We start from the raw sequence: 20,326 nt of genomic DNA, 5'->3' as shown, positions 1-20,326 counted from the left end.
TGAAGAAGCTGTGAGTGACGCATTTCACTGAGACAGGCTTTCCACGCTCTCTCATGTCACCTGCAGCGTTCCTGGTGCTTACCTTCACATTCTACATAAGCAGTATAAGATACAAGGCTGATTCTGCCTTTATACGGTATGACACAACGCTGAAGTAGCTGTCAGTGACGCGTTTCACTGAGACAGGCTTTCCACGCTCTCTCATGTCACCCGCAGCATTCCTGGTGCTTACCTTCACATTGTACATAAGCAGTATAAGATACAAGGCTGATTCTGCCTTTATATGACACAACGCTGAAGAAGCTGTGAGTGACGCGTTTCACTGAGACAGGCTTTCCATGCTCTCTCATATCACCCGCAGCATTCCACATGCTTACCTTCACTTTCTACATAAGCAGTATAAGATACAAGGCTGATTCTGCCTTTATATGACAGTGCTGAAGAAGCTGTGAGTGACGCGTTTCACTGAAACAGGCTTTCCACGCTCTCTCATGTCACCCGCAGCGTTCCTCATGCTTACCTTCACTTTCTACATAAGCAGTAAGAGATACAAGGCTGATTCTGCCTTTATATGACACAATGCTGAAGAAGCTGTGAGTGACGCGTTTCACTGAGACAGGCTTTCCACGTTCTCTCATGTCACCTGCAGCGTTCCTGGTGCTTACCTTCACATTCTACATAAGCAGTATAAGATACAAGGCTGATTCTGCCTTTATATGACAACGCTGAAGAAGCTGTGAGTGACGCGTTTCACTGAGACAGGCTTTCCACGCTCTCTCATATCACCCGCAGCATTCCACGTGCTTACCTTCCTTTCTACATAAGCAGTATAAGATACAAGGCTGATTCTGCCTTTATATGACACAGCGCTGAAGAAGCTGTGAGTGACGCGTTTCACTGAGACAGGCTTTCCACGCTCTCTCATGTCACCTGCAGCGTTCCTGGTGCTTACCTTCACATTCTACATAAGCAGTATAAGATACGAAGCTGATTCTGCCTTTATATGACAATGCTGAAGAAGCTGTGAGTGACGCGTTTCACTGAGACAGGCTTTCCATGCTCTCTCATGTCACCCGCAGCATTCCTCGTGCTTACCTTCCTTTCTACATAAGCAGTAAAAGACACAAGGCTGATTTTGCCTTTATATTACACAACGCTGAAGAAGCTGTGAGTGACGCGTTTCACTGAGACAGGCTTTCCACGCTCTCTCATGTCACCTGCAGCATTCCTGGTGCTTACCTTCACATTCTACATAAGCAGTATAAGATACAAGGCTGATTCTGCCTTTATATGACAACGCTGAAGAAGCTGTGAGTGACGCGTTTCACTGAGACAGGCTTTCCACGCTCTCTCATATCACCCGCAGCATTCCACGTGCTTACCTTCCTTTCTACATAAGCAGTATAAGATACAAGGCTGATTCTGCCTTTATATGACACAGCGCTGAAGAAGCTGTGAGTGACGCGTTTCACTGAGACAGGCTTTCCACGCTCTCTCATGTCACCTGCAGCGTTCCTGGTGCTTACCTTCACATTCTACATAAGCAGTATAAGATACGAAGCTGATTCTGCCTTTATATGACAACGCTGAAGAAGCTGTGAGTGACGCGTTTCACTGAGACAGGCTTTCCATGCTCTCTCATGTCACCCGCAGCGTTCCTCGTGCTTACCTTCCTTTCTACATAAGCAGTAAAAGATACAAGGCTGATTTTGCCTTTATATTACACAACGCTGAAGAAGCTGTGAGTGACGCGTTTCACTGAGACAGGCTTTCCACGCTCTCTCATGTCACCTGCAGCATTCCTGGTGCTTACCTTCACATTCTACATAAGCAGTATAAGATACAAGGCTGATTCTGCCTTTATACGGTATGACACAACGCTGAAGTAGCTGTGAGTGACGCGTTTCACTGAGACAGGCTTTCCACGCTCTCTCATATCACCCGCAGCATTCCTCATGCTTACCTTCACATTCTACATAAGCAGTATAAGATACAAGGCTGATTCTGCCTTTATATGACACAGCGCTGAAGAAGCTGTGAGTGACGCGTTTCACTGAGACAGGCTTTCCACGCTCTCATGTCACCTGCAGCGTTCCTGGTGCTTACCTTCACATTCTACATAAGCAGTATAAGATACAAGGCTGATTCTGCCTTTATACGGTATGACACAACGCTGAAGTAGCTGTCAGTGACGCGTTTCACTGAGACAGGCTTTCCACGCTCTCTCATGTCACCTGCAGCGTTCCTGGTGCTTACCTTCACATTGTACATAAGCAGTATAAGATACAAGGCTGATTCTGCCTTTATACGGTATGACACAACGCTGAAGTAGCTGTCAGTGACGCGTTTCACTGAGACAGGCTTTCCACGCTCTCTCATGTCACCTGCAGCATTCCTCATGCTTACCTTCACTTTCTACATAAGCAGTAAAAGATACAAGGCTGATTTTGCCTTTATATGACACAACGCTGAAGAAGCTGTAAGTGACGCGTTTCACTGAGACAGGCTTTCCACGCTCTCTCATATCACCCGCAGCATTCCTCATGCTTACCTTCACTTTCTACATAAGCAGTATAAGATACAAGGCTGATTTTGCCTTTATATGACACAACGCTGAAGAAGCTGTGAGTGACGCGTTTCACTGAGACAGGCTTTCCACGCTCTCTCATATCACCCGCAGCGTTCCTGGTGCTTACCTTCACTTTCTACATAAGCAGTATAAGATACAAGGCTGATTCTGCCTTTATACGGTATGACACAACGCTGAAGTAGCTGTGAGTGACGCATTTCACTGAGACAGGCTTTCCACATTATCTCAAATTGCTCATAATAGCGACTCAGGACTGAACAGTGACATGACAGGAGCATCACACGATGTGAGTCTCTGTAACAATTTCAGGGTAATATGTCGTACAGATCCTTGAGACTGTCAGTAATAAGAAATAATACACAGAGACTCCGGCATCAGGGAAGCGTAATCTTGTATAATAATAGCGCCGCTACTGGCTTGGGAACAGAACCGAATGCTTGTCTGTAAATGAGAGGCATTATATCTGTTAGCAATAAGTCACATTACGTATTTGCGTTACAGCCGCCATCAGACACACGTTATATCTGCATGCTGGACAGGATATATTCACAGTAACACAAATTATGTTATTAGAAGCAGGGCACTGATCAGCTTGTCCTGTGTGTCATCGTTACACTATTCGGGGGGATGGAGAGTTAGACATTTACCTGTATGCAAAGCGAATCTTGAATATCAATAAGACATAGAAACCGCCATCAATTAACGCCCATGTCTAAATGCACCAATGCAGCAACTTAGTAAATTTAGCACAATGTTTTCATTTTCACTAGACAGCGCCGGCTGTTTGCCAATGTCATTTAGCTCTTAGCAAACGCATCGTAATGTGCTTTGATTTCCGTAAATCGCAGATCTGCATGACTAGCTAAGGGAATCGCCAGAGGAGCGGCAAAGTGTCTTGATGTACACTCCATGGCAGAACATTGTCTACATCCGAGATAAATACATGTCAGCGAGTATGTCTGAGAACCATATCTCACCTTGGATACAGCAGGTCAGTGCTTGGCGGCTCCGCCATTTGCTGTTAATTATCATAAAAACAAAGAACCGTATTCTCCCTTTCAGCAAATGAGACACAATTTCCACTGCAATCTATTGTTTTAGATCAGATCTCATTTGCATGAGTGAGAAAGGACAGAAGTGCTTCCCCGCCATCCATCCGCCGCCTGTAACGCTGGAGGAGAGGCAGGCGACAGGCAATTTCAGCACTTCCTAAGTGCTGCACATTATGACAGAGAGTTCCTGGCTTTCTATCCATTCCATTATAGACAGAGGAGAGCATTTACTCACTGACACCAACAACGCGGGTCATTCAGCCGTGGATTATAAATCGCCTGAGCCGGAAGGCAGTCTTTAGAAGACAGTAATAATCTGTGCGACTCCAGATGGAACTCTTACACAGCGATAGACAATGGATCCGCAGGCCTGGCGATAGAGAGCTGGGATTTATGCCTATTTCCTACCTCTCTAGTTCCTAAAAAAGATCCATAGACTCTTGTAACCCCCAGCAATAATATAATATCCAATTTGATTTCTCAAATGCCAGTCATGGCGTTGTTTGTAGCGTCTCAATATTCAGCAGCCGTAGCGACGGATGCCGAGCCAAGCCATTAACACAATAAGAGCATAATAACTGAAGAACAAATGATAATGATATGTCAGAGCGTTCCCCGTTGTGTGATCATAGTTCAGCCATTTCGTGGGGGCAGAACCGATCTTCATGAGGAAGCCTCAGGTAGGAGGACAGACTGCACTCTCATGACTTCAGTCTGTAAAACAATGGCTTCTTCCATTGCATATAAGCATGCGTACACCTTATACTGTGACTCGCCTTGTGTTATTGTCGCCTTTTTCTAAAACTACAGTTGTGTCTTTGAAACACTGGCCCTCATTCCGAGTTGATCGCTCGCTAGCTGCTTTTAGCAGCATTGCACACGCTAGGCCGCCGCCCTCTGGTAGTGTATCTTAGCTTAGCAGAGTAGCGAACGAAAGATTAGCAGAACTGCTACTAAATAATTCCCTGCAGTTTCTGAGTAGCTCCAGACCTACTCCTAGATTGCGATCACCTCAGTCTGTTTAGTTCCTGGTTTGACGTCACAAACACGCCCTGCGTTCAGCCAGCCACTCCCCCCGTTTCTCCAGACACTCCCGCGTTTTTACCTGACACGCCTGCGTATTTTTGCAAACGCCGGGAAAACGCTGAGTTGCCGCCCAGAAACGCCCCTTTCCTGTCAATCATTTACCGAACACCAGTGCGACTGAAAAGCGCCGCAGGATCCACAGCAAATCTGCTAAGTTTTGTGTTAAATAACTAAGCGCATGCGCCCTGCGTGCCTTGCGCATGCGCAATTTGCAACTAATCGCAGCATAGCGAAAATCGGCAACGAGCGAACAACTCGGAATGACCCCCATTGGGTGTGATATATCATTTGAATACCGCCCTATCTCCTTTCTAAAGTGATCCCCGTCATCGCGCCCATAGTAATCAGGTGTAGTTGCGTAAAGGTTGGGCGCCTCGAAACCCCGGGGGTAGCAAGCTGAAATAATTATACCACACCCGGCAGCAGAAACTGAACGGGTGTGGAAGGGGGTGAAAAGAATTGAATACCGCCCATAAAATGTAACTGACATGAGGTACTGATAAAAGGTGGACAGTGGGTAAAGCGGACAGGGTCATTGGCCAACACACGTCTCTGTCATTCTGTATGTCCATCATATGTGACCACAATCAGTGACAACGTGTACCATGTGGAAAGTACGTCAAGCAACAGTTGGAAAAACTTGTAACACCCCCCCCCCCCCCCCAAAAGAAAATCAAAACCCAACAACTTGTGTCGACCAGTGTCATGTTCACCTTCTGTACTTGTTGACCATATGGTGTTGACCTATTGACTGTCGACCTATCATCCAGATACCAATATCTCAGTGCTGGGGAAACCTACAGCCGTCACTGCCATAGGTCCTGCTACACAGAAATGTGTTTCCATTGGACACAGATTGGTGGATTAAGGAATCTGGGGAAAAAAAATCTCAGAATCTGCAGATTGTTTTTTGTGATTGTTGATGTGAGGGCTTCAGATTATAAGTGTTATTCGATTCTATACTTTTCAGAGTTATGCCGGAGTTAAACAGGAGGAAACCAATATAACCAACATCCCCAGAATTATAACTAATTTTGGGTTTTGGCCTATTCATATTATGTGGTATTATTACTTCACGCCACCTTAGTTATTATTCTGTTACCATGTACCTCAGACACTGGGTTCGTGGACAGTCTTGTGTTTCGGCCCAGTTGTACGCAACAAACTGCTGGATGTGACAAGGCCACACACTGGAGCGAGGGAGACGCTAGGCTTGTAGAAGTTTATTCCCTCATGTTTAACTTTATTCTAGTTTACATAGTGATGTCATTGTGTGCCTTTGTATCCAGCTTCTCCATTTCTTTCTTGTGTTTTCCTTCCAGCTGGATGTTATACTTCTGCTAATTGCACCCCTGCCGAATGTAACCTATGCAGTGCCCCCAGATGGCTGAGTGGCAGGGTTCTTCCGTGGGCAGTGTGATGTATTCATGCAGTACATATCATATTACACATGCGTCAGTCACCTGTATACGTCTAATCACCGGAGCCTTTGTAGTGCGCCCACGATGTCTGCCTCACCTGGCACCTTCTGTGGATAGGTTATAACACCTGTGGAAGTTTCTAATGAATGCGGACGCAATAATCCTGCATTAAGCGCGTTGTGTCCGCTGCGTTCTCCATGCTGTGATACTCTGCTATGTTTCTGCTACTTGGAAAGTGACTTTCAGTCTGCTGGGAAAAAGCTCTATATAAATACAATTACTATTGTCAGCCTGGTTGGGGGAGAAAATGAAACTCTGCAATCAATTCAGGACCAATGACACGTAACCTATCAATACATCCTGTGCCCCCAGATTACGCCTAAGACCAATACCATCCGCCATAGCACTGAATCCACCCCCCTTGTGTGAGAGTCTCCCAGCAGTACATACTGCATAGGTAAGTGCCTGGGCAGAGAAGGGTAAGTGTCTTGGTTAAAAACATTTCCATACCTTAACACAAGCTAGAGTACTTGCAGCTTATTTAAGAACACTTAAGAAAAGTGGTGCACAAGGAAAATGAGCAGTAACCAGAATCACAGCACTAATCAGAATCACAGCACTAATCAGCTTCACAGCACTAACCAGAATCACAGCACTAACCAGAATCACAGCACTAATCAGACTCACAGCAATAACCAGAATCACAGCACTAATCAGAATCACTGCAATAACCAGAATCACAGCACTCATCAGAATCACAGCACTAATCAGAGTCACTGTAATAACCAGAATAACAGCAATAATCAGAATCACTGCAATAACCAGAATCACAGCACTAATCAGAATCACAGCAATAACCAGAATCACAGCACTAATCACAGCACTAATCAGAATCACAGCACTAACCAGAATCACAGCACTAATCAGAATCACAACAATAATCACAGCACTAATCAGAATCACAGCACTAATTAGAATCGCAGCACTAATCAGAATCGCAGCACTAACCAGAATCACAGCACTAATCAGAATCACAGCAATAACTAGAATCACAGCACTTACCAGAATCGCAGCACTAATCTAAATCACAGCACTAACCAGAATCACAGCACTGATCAGAATCACAGCAATAACCAGAATCACAGCACTAATCAGAATCACAGCACTAATCAGAATCACAGCAATAACTAGAATCACAGCACTTACCAGAATCGCAGCACTAATCTGAATCACAGCACTAACCAGAATCACAGCACTAATCAGAATCACAGCAATAACCAGAATCACAGCACTAATCAGAATCACAGCACTAATCAGAATCACAGCAATAACTAGAATCACAGCACTTACCAGAATCGCAGCACTAATCTGAATCACAGCACTAACCAGAATCACAGCACTAATCAGAATCACAGCAATAACCAGAATCACAGCACTAATCTGAATCACAGCACTAACCAGAATCACAGCACTGATCAGAATCACAGCAATAACCAGAATCACAGCACTAATCAGAATCACAGCACTAATCAGAATCACAGCAATAACTAGAATCACAGCACTTACCAGAATCGCAGCACTAATCTGAATCACAGCACTAACCAGAATCACAGCACTAATCAGAATCACAGCAATAACCAGAATCACAGCACTAATCAGAATCACAGCACTAATCAGAATCACAGCAATAACTAGAATCACAGCACTTACCAGAATCGCAGCACTAATCTGAATCACAGCACTAACCAGAATCACAGCACTAATCAGAATCACAGCAATAACCAGAATCACAGCACTAATCAGAATCACAGCACTAATCAGAATCACAGCAATAACCAGAATCACAGCACTAATCACAGCACTAATCAGAATAACAGCAATAACCAGAATCACAGCACTAATCAGAATCACTGCAATAACCAGAATAACAGCAATAATCAGAATCACAGCAATAACCAGAATCACAGCACTAATCAGAGTCACTGCAATAACCAGAATAACAGCAATAATCAGAATCACAGCAGTAACCAGAATCACAGCACTAATCAAATTCACAGCAATAACCAGAATCACAGCACTAATCAAATTCACAGCAATAATCAGAATCACAGCAGTAACCAGAATCACAGCACTAATCAAATTCACAGCAATAACCAGAATCACAGCACTAATCAAATTCACAGCAATAACCAGAATCACAGCACTAATCAAATTCACAGCAATAACCAGAATCACAGCACTAATCAGAATCACAGCACTAATCAAATTCACAGCAATAACCAGAATCACAGCAATAATCAAAATCACAGCACTAATCAGAATCACAGCGCTAATCAGAATCACAGCACTAATCAGAATCACAGCAATAATCAGAATCACAGCACTAATCAGAATCACAGCAATAACTAGAATCACAGCACTAATCAGAATCACAGCACTAATCAGAATCATAGCAGTAATCAGAATCACAGCACTAATCAGAATCACAGCAATAATCAGAATCACAGCAATAATGATCACAGCACTAATCAGAATCACAGCACCAGTTTCCATACATGTTCCCATATGCAGCGCATTACTTCCACATTTCCAATACTCAAAACAATCACATGTATTTTTTGCCACCATATCTGCAGCAGGTGCCGTGATCTCCAATACAGCCCACACTACACACAGCCCACACTACACAAGCCCACACTACACACATCACACTCTACACACATCACACACAGCTCACACTACACACATCACACACTACACACATTACACTCTACACACAGCCCACACTACACACATCACATACTACACACAGCCCACACTACACACAGCCCACACTACACACATCACACTCTACACACATCACACACAGACCACACTACACACAGACCACACTACACACAGCCCACACTACACACAGCTCACACTACACACAGCCCACTCTACACACATCACACTCTACACACATCACACTCTACACACATCACACTCTACACACAGCCCACACTCTACACACAGCCCACACTACACACATCACGCACTACACACATCACGCACTACACACAGCCCACACTACACACATCACACACTGCACACTCTACACACAGCCCACACTACACACATCACATACTACACACATCACACACTACACACATCACATACTACACACAGCCCACACTACACACATCACATACTACACACAGCGCACTACACACAGCCCACACTACATACATCACACACTACATATAGCACACACTACACTGTACACACTAAATATAGCACACACTTCACAGCACACACTACCTATAGCACACACTACCTACAGCCCACACTACACACAACACACACTACACTGTACACACTACATATAGCACACACAGCACACACCACACACAGCACACTACATACAGCATACTACACACAGAACACACACTACCTACAGCCCACACTACACTGTTCACACTACATATAGCACACAGCACTCACAGTACACACTACATGTAGCACACACAGCACACACTACACACTACACACACAGTACGGAGCATTACGTGACTCTGCAGCTACTGTACTCTGCCAAATGGCACCAATCCCCTTATACTGTAATTATTCATCCAACGCTCTGCTCCTTCCAAGTTTTGTTTTAATTGAACAAATTACAAAGTCACACATCTACAGTCTGCTCATTACTGGAGGAATATTGGTTTTCTGAATCCAGCCGCAATTGTGCTTTTAGAACAAAAGATCCAGGCAAGTTGTTTGTTATTATTTCTAAACTTTCCTGTAAAGGACTCTGAGCCTGTAACAACACTGCTGGCAAACTAGAGAGCTGGCGTCCTCCCCCGAGGCTGTGTCTGCTTTACAGGACCTCCACAGATGACCAGCAAACTGTTCCACGTACACAGCTGATTGTAACAATGCCAGCTTTCATTTTGTGCCATTAGAAAACAATCTGTCCATCTGCTTAGGAAGTAGCCACTGCTCATTAGCAGTTTGGTGAAACGCGTTGCACAGTCGTTTTTCTGGACATGACCAGCTTGCAAAAGAATAACACAAAGTCTGAGAGGCGTGTGCCACAGCAATTAAACAAAAGTAGCGTCCACAGGAAAAGGTGAGAAACATCAATTACACACTAGTCTACGTATATGTTATGTTACAGGCAGAATTCTACACGGAGAGCCCTTCCAGAGGGTGCACGGAAAACACAAGTTTGGAAAATACAGTTTGTACAGTAGTAATACAGCGTCCTGAACAGGACTCAGCCTTGTACGGGCCGCCGCGATCCCTACGTACGCCCTGTAAACGTCACTCATAATTACAACCATTTTTGCTGGACCTTCAATGCTGAATAAGGCCACAAATGCTGCGTCTATACGATACAACAATCCTCTGCTACGGCGTCAGGCGGTAATGGCACAGGTTCCGCGCGGCTAAGAATCTATGCGGCTCCCGGGGCGCTGTTGAATGCATCATCTATAGAAAGAAAAGTGCATTTGTAATAAAAGAAAACACAGTGTGCTGCGCACATCCGACATTATCCGCCGCTGAGGAAAAAAGTGTGTATAGAAAAGAGATGTAGAAAAAGTTTGCACTATGCCGGAGTCCCGCTGAGGAACGGAATGGTCAACCCTGTTTTCAGTAGGACAACGTAAACACAGAGACTCCCAGCGGCGCAGAGGATGACCACCAGAACGGCTTTCAGGAAAGAAGTCCTGCTTCTGACAAACGCGCTGGGCGCCATGATGCTGAGTAACGCCGTACTCACGCCCAGAGTGTACAGGATGGAGATGCCGGTGTTCAAAGCCACAATCTTTCCAAACTTTGCAAAGGGAGCGATGATGCAAAAGAAGAGAGGGATGGTGGCTATGACGGTTGTGATTGCGCTGGACACGATGGCCACACCAACATGGCGGATGGCCTCTGTGACTCTCCACTGACGGCACGCCACTGGGTCCTGAAATGGAATGATGCCAAATATTACAGATCACAAATGCAGGGGTTTCCCTCTAGTACATTTATACATATAAGAGAAAAGGTTCCTATGTGCACCAGCATCACTCTCCTCCTCCTCCTCCTCCTCCTCCTCCTCCACCTCCTCCTCCTCCTCCTCCTCCTCCTCCTCCTCCACCTCCTCCTCCTCCTCCTCCTCCTCCTCCTCCACCTCCACCTCCTCCTCCTCCTCCTCCTCCTCCTCTAGAATCTATGTTATTAAGGGGGCAATTCTCCAAGCCGCGATGGCCGTGGGGTGAAGCAGTCCTGATGTCAGTGGTTATATCTGTCACACTACCCTACTATAGAAGGGGCTTCTCTGCTCCGAGTAGACAAGTATAGTCCAGGCATTAGGACCATGTATATGTTACCTGCTGCCTATAGGACCATGTATACGTTACCTGCTGCCTATAGGACCATGTATATGTTACCTGCTGCCTATAGGACCATGTATACGTTACCTGCTGCCTATAGGACCATGTATATGTTACCTGCTGCCTATAGGACTATATGTTACCCGCTGCCTATAGGACTATATGTTACCGGCTACCTATAGGACTATATGTTACCCGCTGCCTATAGGACTATCTATAGGTCACCTTCTGCCTATAGGACTATATGTTACCGGCTACCTATAGGACTATATGTTACCCGCTGCCTATAGGACTATATGTTACCTGCTGCCTATATGACTATATGTTACCGGCTACCTATAGGACTATATGTTACCCGCTGCCTATAGGACTATATGTTACCGGCCACCTATAGGACTATATGTTACCCGCTGCCTATAGGACTATCTATAGGTCACTTTCTGCCTATAGGACTATATGTTACCGGCTACCTATAGGACTATATGTTACCTGCTGCCTACAGGACTATCTATAGGTCACCTTCTGCCTCCGCATTGTCTGTACTTGATACAGATCATGCACAGAGCGTTTCAAAACAGACCACTATACAGCTCTGCATCGCCGTACAGGCTGTGTCCTCATACAGCTAGCGTCTATACACTATCTGACCTACATATATCCTATCCGGACACAGCCCTGATGTTATGGGAAGCACCTCGGCAACAGGGAGAGGAGAGAGAGCTGCAGGGGGATGTCAGCTTTGGACTTAGGGGTCCTGCTGCATTACCTCCTATTCTCACAGGTTCCCCATCCGTAGCCAATGCTGCAGGCAGAAAGCTCATCCATTGTGGCTGGTGCTAGGTCCTCCTGCCCAGTGCCAGCAGTCAGATCTCACATTGTCCTTGGGATAATAATGACCTGATAGCACGGGTAACATCAGTTCTCTTCTCATACCCAGAACAGTTTCATGTTACCGTCCGGCTGTTTTCCATAGAAGACTCTCTCATTCTGGAGCCCCCTGCAGCTTCAGAGCCTCTCTGCATCAAAGCCTCAGTGTGAGCCAATCTCGCTGCATTATTCTCATTCCTCTCACTCTTCCCTAATGAGTACAGATTTGTGTGTCCATCACAGCATTACCAGTCATTACTGCCCAGAGACGTACAGCACGGCATTATCAGTCATTAGTGCCCAGAGGTGTACAGCACGGCATTACCAGTCATCAGTGTCCAGAGGTGTACAGCACGGTATTACCACATATTAGTGCCCAGAGATGTACAGCACGGCATTATCAGTCATTAGTGCCCAGAGGTGTACAGCACGGCATTACCAGTCATTAGTGCCCAGAGGTGTACAGCACGGCATTACCAGTCATCAGTGTCCAGAGGTGTACAGCACGGTATTACCAGATATTAGTGCCCAGAGATGTACAGCATGGCATTATCAGTCATTAGTGCCCAGAGACGTACAGCACGGCATTACCAGACATTAGTGTCCAGAGATATACAGCATGGCATTACCAGACATTAGTGCCCAGAGACATACAGCACGGCATTACCAGACACTAGTGCCTAGTGATGTACAGCACGGCATTACCAGTCATCAGTGTCCAGAGGTGTACAGCACGGCATTATCAGTCATTAGTGCCCAGAGACGTACAGCACGGCATTATCAGTCATTAGTGCCCAGAGGTGTACAGCACGGCATTACCAGTCATCAGTGTCCAGAGGTGTACAGCACGGTATTACCAGATATTAGTGCCCAGAGATGTACAGCACGGCATTACCAGTCATCAGTGCCCAGAGGTGTACAGCACGGCATTACCAGTCATCAGTGTCCAGAGGTGTACAGCACGGTATTACCACATATTAGTGCCCAGAGACATACAGTACAGCATTACCAGTCATTAGTGCCCAGAGACATACAGTACGGCATTACCAGTCACTAGTGCCCAGAGACGTACAGCACAGCATTACCAGTCATTGGTGCCCAGAGATGTACAGCACGGCATTACCAGTCATTAGTGCCCAGAGACGTACAGCACGGCATTATCAGTCATTAGTGCCCAGAGACGTACAGCACGGCATTATCAGTCATTAGTGCCCAGAGGTGTACAGCACGGCATTACCAGTCATCAGTGTCCAGAGGTGTACAGCACGGTATTACCAGATATTAGTGCCCAGAGAAGTACAGCACGGCATTACCAGTCATTAGTGCCCAGAGGTGTACAGCACGGCATTACCAGTCATCAGTGTCCAGAGGTGTACAGCACGGTATTACCAGATATTAGTGCCCAGAGACATACAGTACAGCATTACCAGTCATTAGTGCCCAGAGACATACAGTACGGCATTACCAGTCACTAGTGCCCAGAGACGTACAGCACAGCATTACCAGTCATTGGTGCCCAGAGATGTACAGCACGGCATTACCAGTCATTAGTGCCCAGAGACGTACAGCACGGCATTATCAGTCATTAGTGCCCAGAGACGTACAGCACGGCATTATCAGTCATTAGTGCCCAGAGGTGTACAGCACGGCATTACCAGTCATCAGTGTCCAGAGGTGTACAGCACGGTATTACCAGATATTAGTGCCCAGAGATGTACAGCACGGCATTACCAGTCATTAGTGCCCAGAGGTGTACAGCACGGCATTACCAGTCATCAGTGTCCAGAGGTGTACAGCACGGTATTACCAGATATTAGTGCCCAGAGACATACAGTACAGCATTACCAGTCATTAGTGCCCAGAGACATACAGTACGGCATTACCAGTCACTAGTGCCCAGAGACGTACAGCACAGCATTACCAGTCATTGGTGCCCAGAGATGTACAGCACGGCATTACCAGTCATTAGTGCCCAGAGACGTACAGCACGGCATTATCAGTCATTAGTGCCCAGAGGTGTACAGCACGGCATTACCAGTCATCAGTGTCCAGAGGTGTACAGCACGGTATTACCAGATATTAGTGCCCAGAGATGTACAGCATGGCATTATCAGTCATTAGTGCCCAGAGACGTACAGCAGGGCATTACCAGACATTAGTGTCCAGAGATATACAGCATGGCATTACCAGACATTAGTGCCCAGAGACATACAGTACGGCATTACCAGACATTAGTGCCTAGTGATGTACAGCACGGCATTACCAGTCATCAGTGTCCAGAGGTGTACAGCACGGCATTACCAGATATTAGTGCCCAGAGATGTACAGCATGGCATTATCAGTCATTAGTGCCCAGAGACGTACAGCACGGCATTACCAGACATTAGTGTCCAGAGATATACAGCATGGCATTACCAGACATTAGTGCCCAGAGACATACAGCACAGCATTACCAGACATTAGTGCCTAGTGATGTACAGCACGGCATTACCAGTCATCAGTGTACAGAGGTGTACAGCACGGCATTACCAGATATTAGTGCCCAGAGATGTACAGCATGGCATTATCAGTCATTAGTGCCCAGAGACATACAGCACGGCATTACCAGACATTAGTGTCTAGAGATATACAGCATGGCATTACCAGACATTAGTGCCCAGAGACATACAGTACGGCATTACCAGACATTAGTGCCTAGTGATATACAGCACGGCATACCAGTCATTAGTGCCCAGAGACGTACAGCACGGCATTACCAGTCATTAGTGCCCAGAGATGTACAGCATGGCATTACCAGTCATTAGTGCCCATAGACGTACAGCACGGCATTACCAGATATTAGTGCCCAGAGATGTACAGCATGGCATTATCAGTCATTAGTGCCCAGAGACATACAGCACGGCATTACGTCATTAGTGCCCAGAGATGTACAGCACGGCATTACCAGTCATTAGTGCCCAGAGAAGTACAGCACGGCATTATCAGTCATTAGTGCCCAGAGACGTACAGCACGGAATTACCAGACATTAGTGCCCAGAGACGTACAGCACGGCATTACCAGTCATTAGTGCACAGAGACGTACAGCACGGCATTAACAGACATTAGTGCCCAGAGACGTACAGCACGGCATTACCAGTCATCAGGGCCCAGAGATGTACAGCATGGCATTACCAATCATTAGTGCCTAGAGATATACAGCACGGCATTATCAATCATTAGTGCCCAGATATACAGCACAACATTACCAGTCATTAGTGCCCAGAGACATACAGCACAGCATTACCAGTCATTAGTGCCTAGTGATGTACAGCACAGCATTACCAGTCATTAGTGCCCATAGACGTACAGCACGGCATTACCAGTCATTAGTGCCCAGAGATGTACAGCACGGCATTACCAGTCATTAGTGCCCAGAGATGTACAGCACGGCATTACCAGTCATTAGTGCCTAGTGATGTACAGCACGGCATTACCAGTCATTAGTGCCCAGAGAAGTACAGCACGGCATTATCAGTCATTAGTGCCCAGAGACGTACAGCACGGCATTATCAGTCATTATTGCTCAGAGATGTACAGCACGGCATTACCAGTCATTAGTGCCCAGAGATGTACAGCATGGCATTACCAGCCATTAGTGCGCAGCGATGTACAGCACGGCATTACCAGTCATTAGTGCCCAGAGACGTAGAGCACGGCATTACCAGTCATTAGTGCCCAGAGACGTAGAGCACGGCATTACCAGTCATTAGTGCCCAGAGACGTACAGCACGGCATTATCAATCATTAGTGCCCAGAGACATACAGCACGGCATTACCAGACATTAGTGCCTAGAGATGTACAGCACGGCATTATCAGTCATTAGTGCCTAGTGATGTACAGCACGGCATTATCAGTCATTAGTGCCTAGTGATGTACAGCATGGCATTACCAGTCATTAGTGCCTAGTGATGTACAGCGCGGCATTACCATATTCTGCGAGAGGTTATTCCGGAGCGTAGCTGATGTTATTCTGATGTCATTTACAGTCCAGGGTCTGATCCACAGAGGAGGCCTAGGAGTGTGGGGGAGCGTCCACACGGCTCTGCTCTGCTAAGCAAAGTGATGTGTCCACACATACCTTTCCCCATTTACACAGTATGGCCACATTAGCCATGCAATAATATGTGCGACGTAACCACGCCTTGTGATTCTTCTTAAGAAATGCTACTTTATACGAATTGTCTTGCGGCAAAATAAAATAATTTGGGAATCTATCCAATCGCTACTTGTGGCGGAGCGTCTCAGCAATGCTGATTGGGTGTATGAGAACACATCTGTTGGCATGCGTAAGGTCGCCAATCACCATATTATCAACTTTTATTTCTACAGACATATGAAACAGTGCTGTTCACCGAGGGGATCATGACACAGAAAGTAAATCTGGCCTTGTACATGTAAGCTTACTATCTAATAGCAGGGTGGAGCTCTCCAAAGCTTTACTGCAGCTATACCAATAGTCATCAGAGCGCACTTGTCCTCTACCTGGTGCAAAGGAAGCGCCTCCAAAAGAGCAGAGTCTTACTGACGTGGAAGTGTGCATACGGTGCATTCGTGTCCTGCGTGACAAAAGCCCAGATCCACCAGCTGTTATCAGCTATGCAATGCCCGTATCTACCTTCAGTGGGGCTGTGTGTGTATCTAACACACCAGCACTGGAGTACGTGGGAGAAATCCCTGCTATATAATATTACATGCAGTCTGATGGAGTGTATGACTACAGTGATGGAGCGGGGGAGCACTCTGGGACGGAGGACATGGGTTATATACTATACATGGGTTATATACTATACATGGGTTATATACTATACATGGGTTATATACTATACACGGGTCATATACTATACATGGGTTAGATACATGGTGTATACACATGGGTTAGATATGTGGGGTATACACATGGGTTAGATACGTGGGGTGTACACATGGGTTAGATACGTGAAGTATACACATGGGTTAGATACGTGTGGGTTAGATACGTGGGTTATAAACATGGGTTAGATACATGGGGTATACACATGGGTTAGATACATGGGGTATACACATGGGTTAGATACGTGTAGGTTAGATGCGTGGGGTATACACATGGGTTAGATACGTGGGGTATACACATGGGTTAGATACTTGGGTTATACACGTGGGTTAGATACGTGGGGTATACACATGGGTTAGATACTTGGGTTATATAATGCACTAGTCATTACCGACGTTAGCCGGGCAGACAGGGAGGTACTATCACTCACAAGCAAAGGCAGAAAGCCCATACAGAACTGTAGAATGTAATTACTATAAATGAGGTGTGGCCGGGTTGGATACTCACCTCCATGAGATGCAGAGGGAGGCTCTCTCCGGCTAGTAGGTAACCCTCCACCAAATGGACACAATAATCCACTGATGAGCCGACGAGGATGGACAGGGAAATTGCCTCTACAGCTCCCATCTCCCAGCCCAGCCAGTACATGATGGTCACCACTAAGCACACAACACCTGCAAGACACCAAGAGAGAAACGCGTCACTCCTCTCACTCACTGCCATCCTCTTATCAAGCACAGGTGAGATGGGCGTACAGTACAGTATAAATGTCATTAAGAACTATCTTCAGCGTAAAGAAGAACAAGGAGTCCTGGAAGTGATGATATGGCCCCCACAGAGCCCTGATCTCAACATCAGCGGGTCTGTCTAGGATTACATGAAGAGACAGAAGGATTTGACCACGCCTACATCCACAGATATATATGTTATTAGTTCTCCAAGATGTTTGAAACAACTTCCCTACCCAGTTCCTTTAGAAACTGTGTGCAAGTGTACCTAGAATAATTGATGCTGTTTTGAAGGCAAAGGAAGGTCACACCAAATATTGCTTTTATTTCATTTTCTGTTCATTCACTTTGCATTTTGTCGATAAATTGATAAAAATAAACTAAACTATTAACGCATCAATTTTTTAGCATTCTTACACAATTTTTCCATACCTGCCTAAAATCTTTGCACAGTACTGTACCTGCATTGGTGCACTCTCGTACATACAGTACTGTACCTGCATTGGTGCACTCTCGTACATACAGTACTGTACCTGCATTGGTGCACTCTCGTACATACAGTACTGTACCTGCATTGGTGCACTCTCGTACATACAGTACAGTACCTGCATTGGTGCACTCTCGTACATACAGTACTGTACCTGCATTGGTGCACTCTCGTACATACAGTACTGTACCTGCATTGGTGCACTCTCGTACATACAGTACTGTACCTGCATTGGTGCACTCTTGTACATACAGTACTGTACCTGCATTGGTGCACTCTCGTACATACAGTACAGTACCTGCATTGGTGCACTCTCGTACATACAGTACTGTACCTGCATTGGTGCACTCTCGTACATACAGTACTGTACCTGCATTGGTGCACTCTCGTACATACAGTACTGTACCTGCATTGGTGCACTCTCGTACATACAGTACAGAGAAGCAGGAGGACAGGACAGCAGAAGGACAGGGAAGCAGGAAGACAGGGATGCAGGAGAACAGGGAAGCAGGAAGACAGGGAAGCAGGAAGACAGGGATGCAGGAGAACAGGGAAGCAGGAAGACAGGGAAGCAGGAAGACAGGGATGCAGGAGGACAAGGATGCAGGAGAACAGGGAAGCAGGAAGACAGGGATGCAGGAGAACAGGGAATCAGGGGGACAGGGAAGCAGGAGAACAGGGAATCAGGGGGACAGGGATGCAGGAGAACAGGGAAGCAGGAAGACAGGGATGCAGGAGAACAGGGAAGCAGGAAGACAGGGAAGCAGGAAGACAGGGATGCAGGAGGACAGGTATGCAGGAGAACAGGGAATCAGGGGGACAGGGAAGCAGGAGAACAGGGAATCAGGGGGACAGGGATGCAGGAGAACAGGGAAGCAGGAAGACAGGGATGCAGGAGAACAGGGAAGCAGGAGAACAGGGAAGCAGGGGGACAGGGAAGCAGGGGGGCAGGGGGACAGGGAAACAGGAGGACAGGGAAACAGGAGGACAGGGGGAGGACAGGGAAACAGGAGGACAGGGAAGCAGGAGGACAGGGAAACAGGAGGACAGGGAAGCAGGAGGACAGGGAAGCAGGAGGACAGAAAATCAGGAGGACAAGGAAGCAGGAGGGCAGGGAAGCAGGAGGGCAGGGAAGCAGGAGGACAGGGAAGCAGGGGGACAGGGAAGCAGGGGGACAGGGAAGAAGGGGGACAGGGAAGCAGAGGGACAGAGAAACAGGAGGAAAGGGAAGCAGGAGGACAGGGACGCAGGGGGAAAGGGAAGCATGGGGACAGGGAAGCATGGGGACAGGGACGCAGGGGGACAGGGACGCAGGGGGCAGGGGGACAGGGAAGCAGGGGGACAGGGAAGAAGGGGGACAGGGAAGAAGGGGGACAGGGAAGCAGAGGGACAGGGAAACAGGAGGAAAGGGAAGCAGAAGGACAGGGAAGCAGGAGGACAGGGAAGCAGGAGGACAGGGGGAGGACAGGGAAACAGGAGGACAGGGATGCAGGAGGACAGGGAAGCAGGAGGACAGGGAAGCAGAAGGACATGGAATTAGGAGGACAGGGAAGCAGGAGGACAGGGAAGCTGGAGGACAGGGAAGCAGGAGGACAGGGAAGCTGGAGGACAGGGAAACAGGAGGACAGGGAAGCAGGAGGACAGGGAAGCTGGAGGACAGGGAAACAGGAGGACAGGGAAGCAGGAGGACAGGGAAGCAGGAGGTCAGGGGAGGACAGGGAAACAGGAGGACAGGGAAGCAGGAGGACAGAGACGCAGGGGGACAGAGACGCAGGGGGACAGGGAAGCATGGGGACAGGGAAGCATGGGGACAGGGACGCATGGGGACAGGGAAGCAGGAGGACAGGGAAGCAGGGGGACAGGGAAGCAGAGGGACAGGGAAAC

At 46.9% G+C, this 20,326-nt stretch overlaps 1 protein-coding gene across 2 annotated transcripts in view; it reads right to left on the bottom strand.

Moving 5' to 3' along the window:
- Positions 1-9,770: 9,770 nt before the first annotated feature.
- DISP3 (dispatched RND transporter family member 3) overlaps positions 9,771-20,326 on the bottom strand; it is a 546,610-nt gene continuing 536,054 nt past the window's right edge. The window contains exons 20-22 of one of the 2 annotated variants that reach the window (XM_063948698.1): positions 17,735-17,901; positions 10,912-11,100; positions 9,771-10,619 (exon numbers count right to left, since the gene is read on the bottom strand). In XM_063948698.1, coding sequence (XP_063804768.1) covers positions 10,539-10,619; positions 10,912-11,100; positions 17,735-17,901 — 437 coding nt within the window. In that variant the 3' untranslated portion in view covers positions 9,771-10,538. Of the gene's footprint in view, positions 11,101-17,734; positions 17,902-20,326 lie in introns of both variants that reach the window. The other variant, XM_063948697.1, reaches the window with a different exon arrangement.

Source organism: Pseudophryne corroboree, assembly GCF_028390025.1.
Source record: "Pseudophryne corroboree isolate aPseCor3 chromosome 10 unlocalized genomic scaffold, aPseCor3.hap2 SUPER_10_unloc_4, whole genome shotgun sequence".
Lineage (NCBI taxonomy): Eukaryota > Metazoa > Chordata > Amphibia > Anura > Myobatrachidae > Pseudophryne > Pseudophryne corroboree.
The sequence above is the reverse complement of the archived record's forward strand: the minus strand, read 5'-3'. Positions and strand labels throughout refer to the sequence as shown.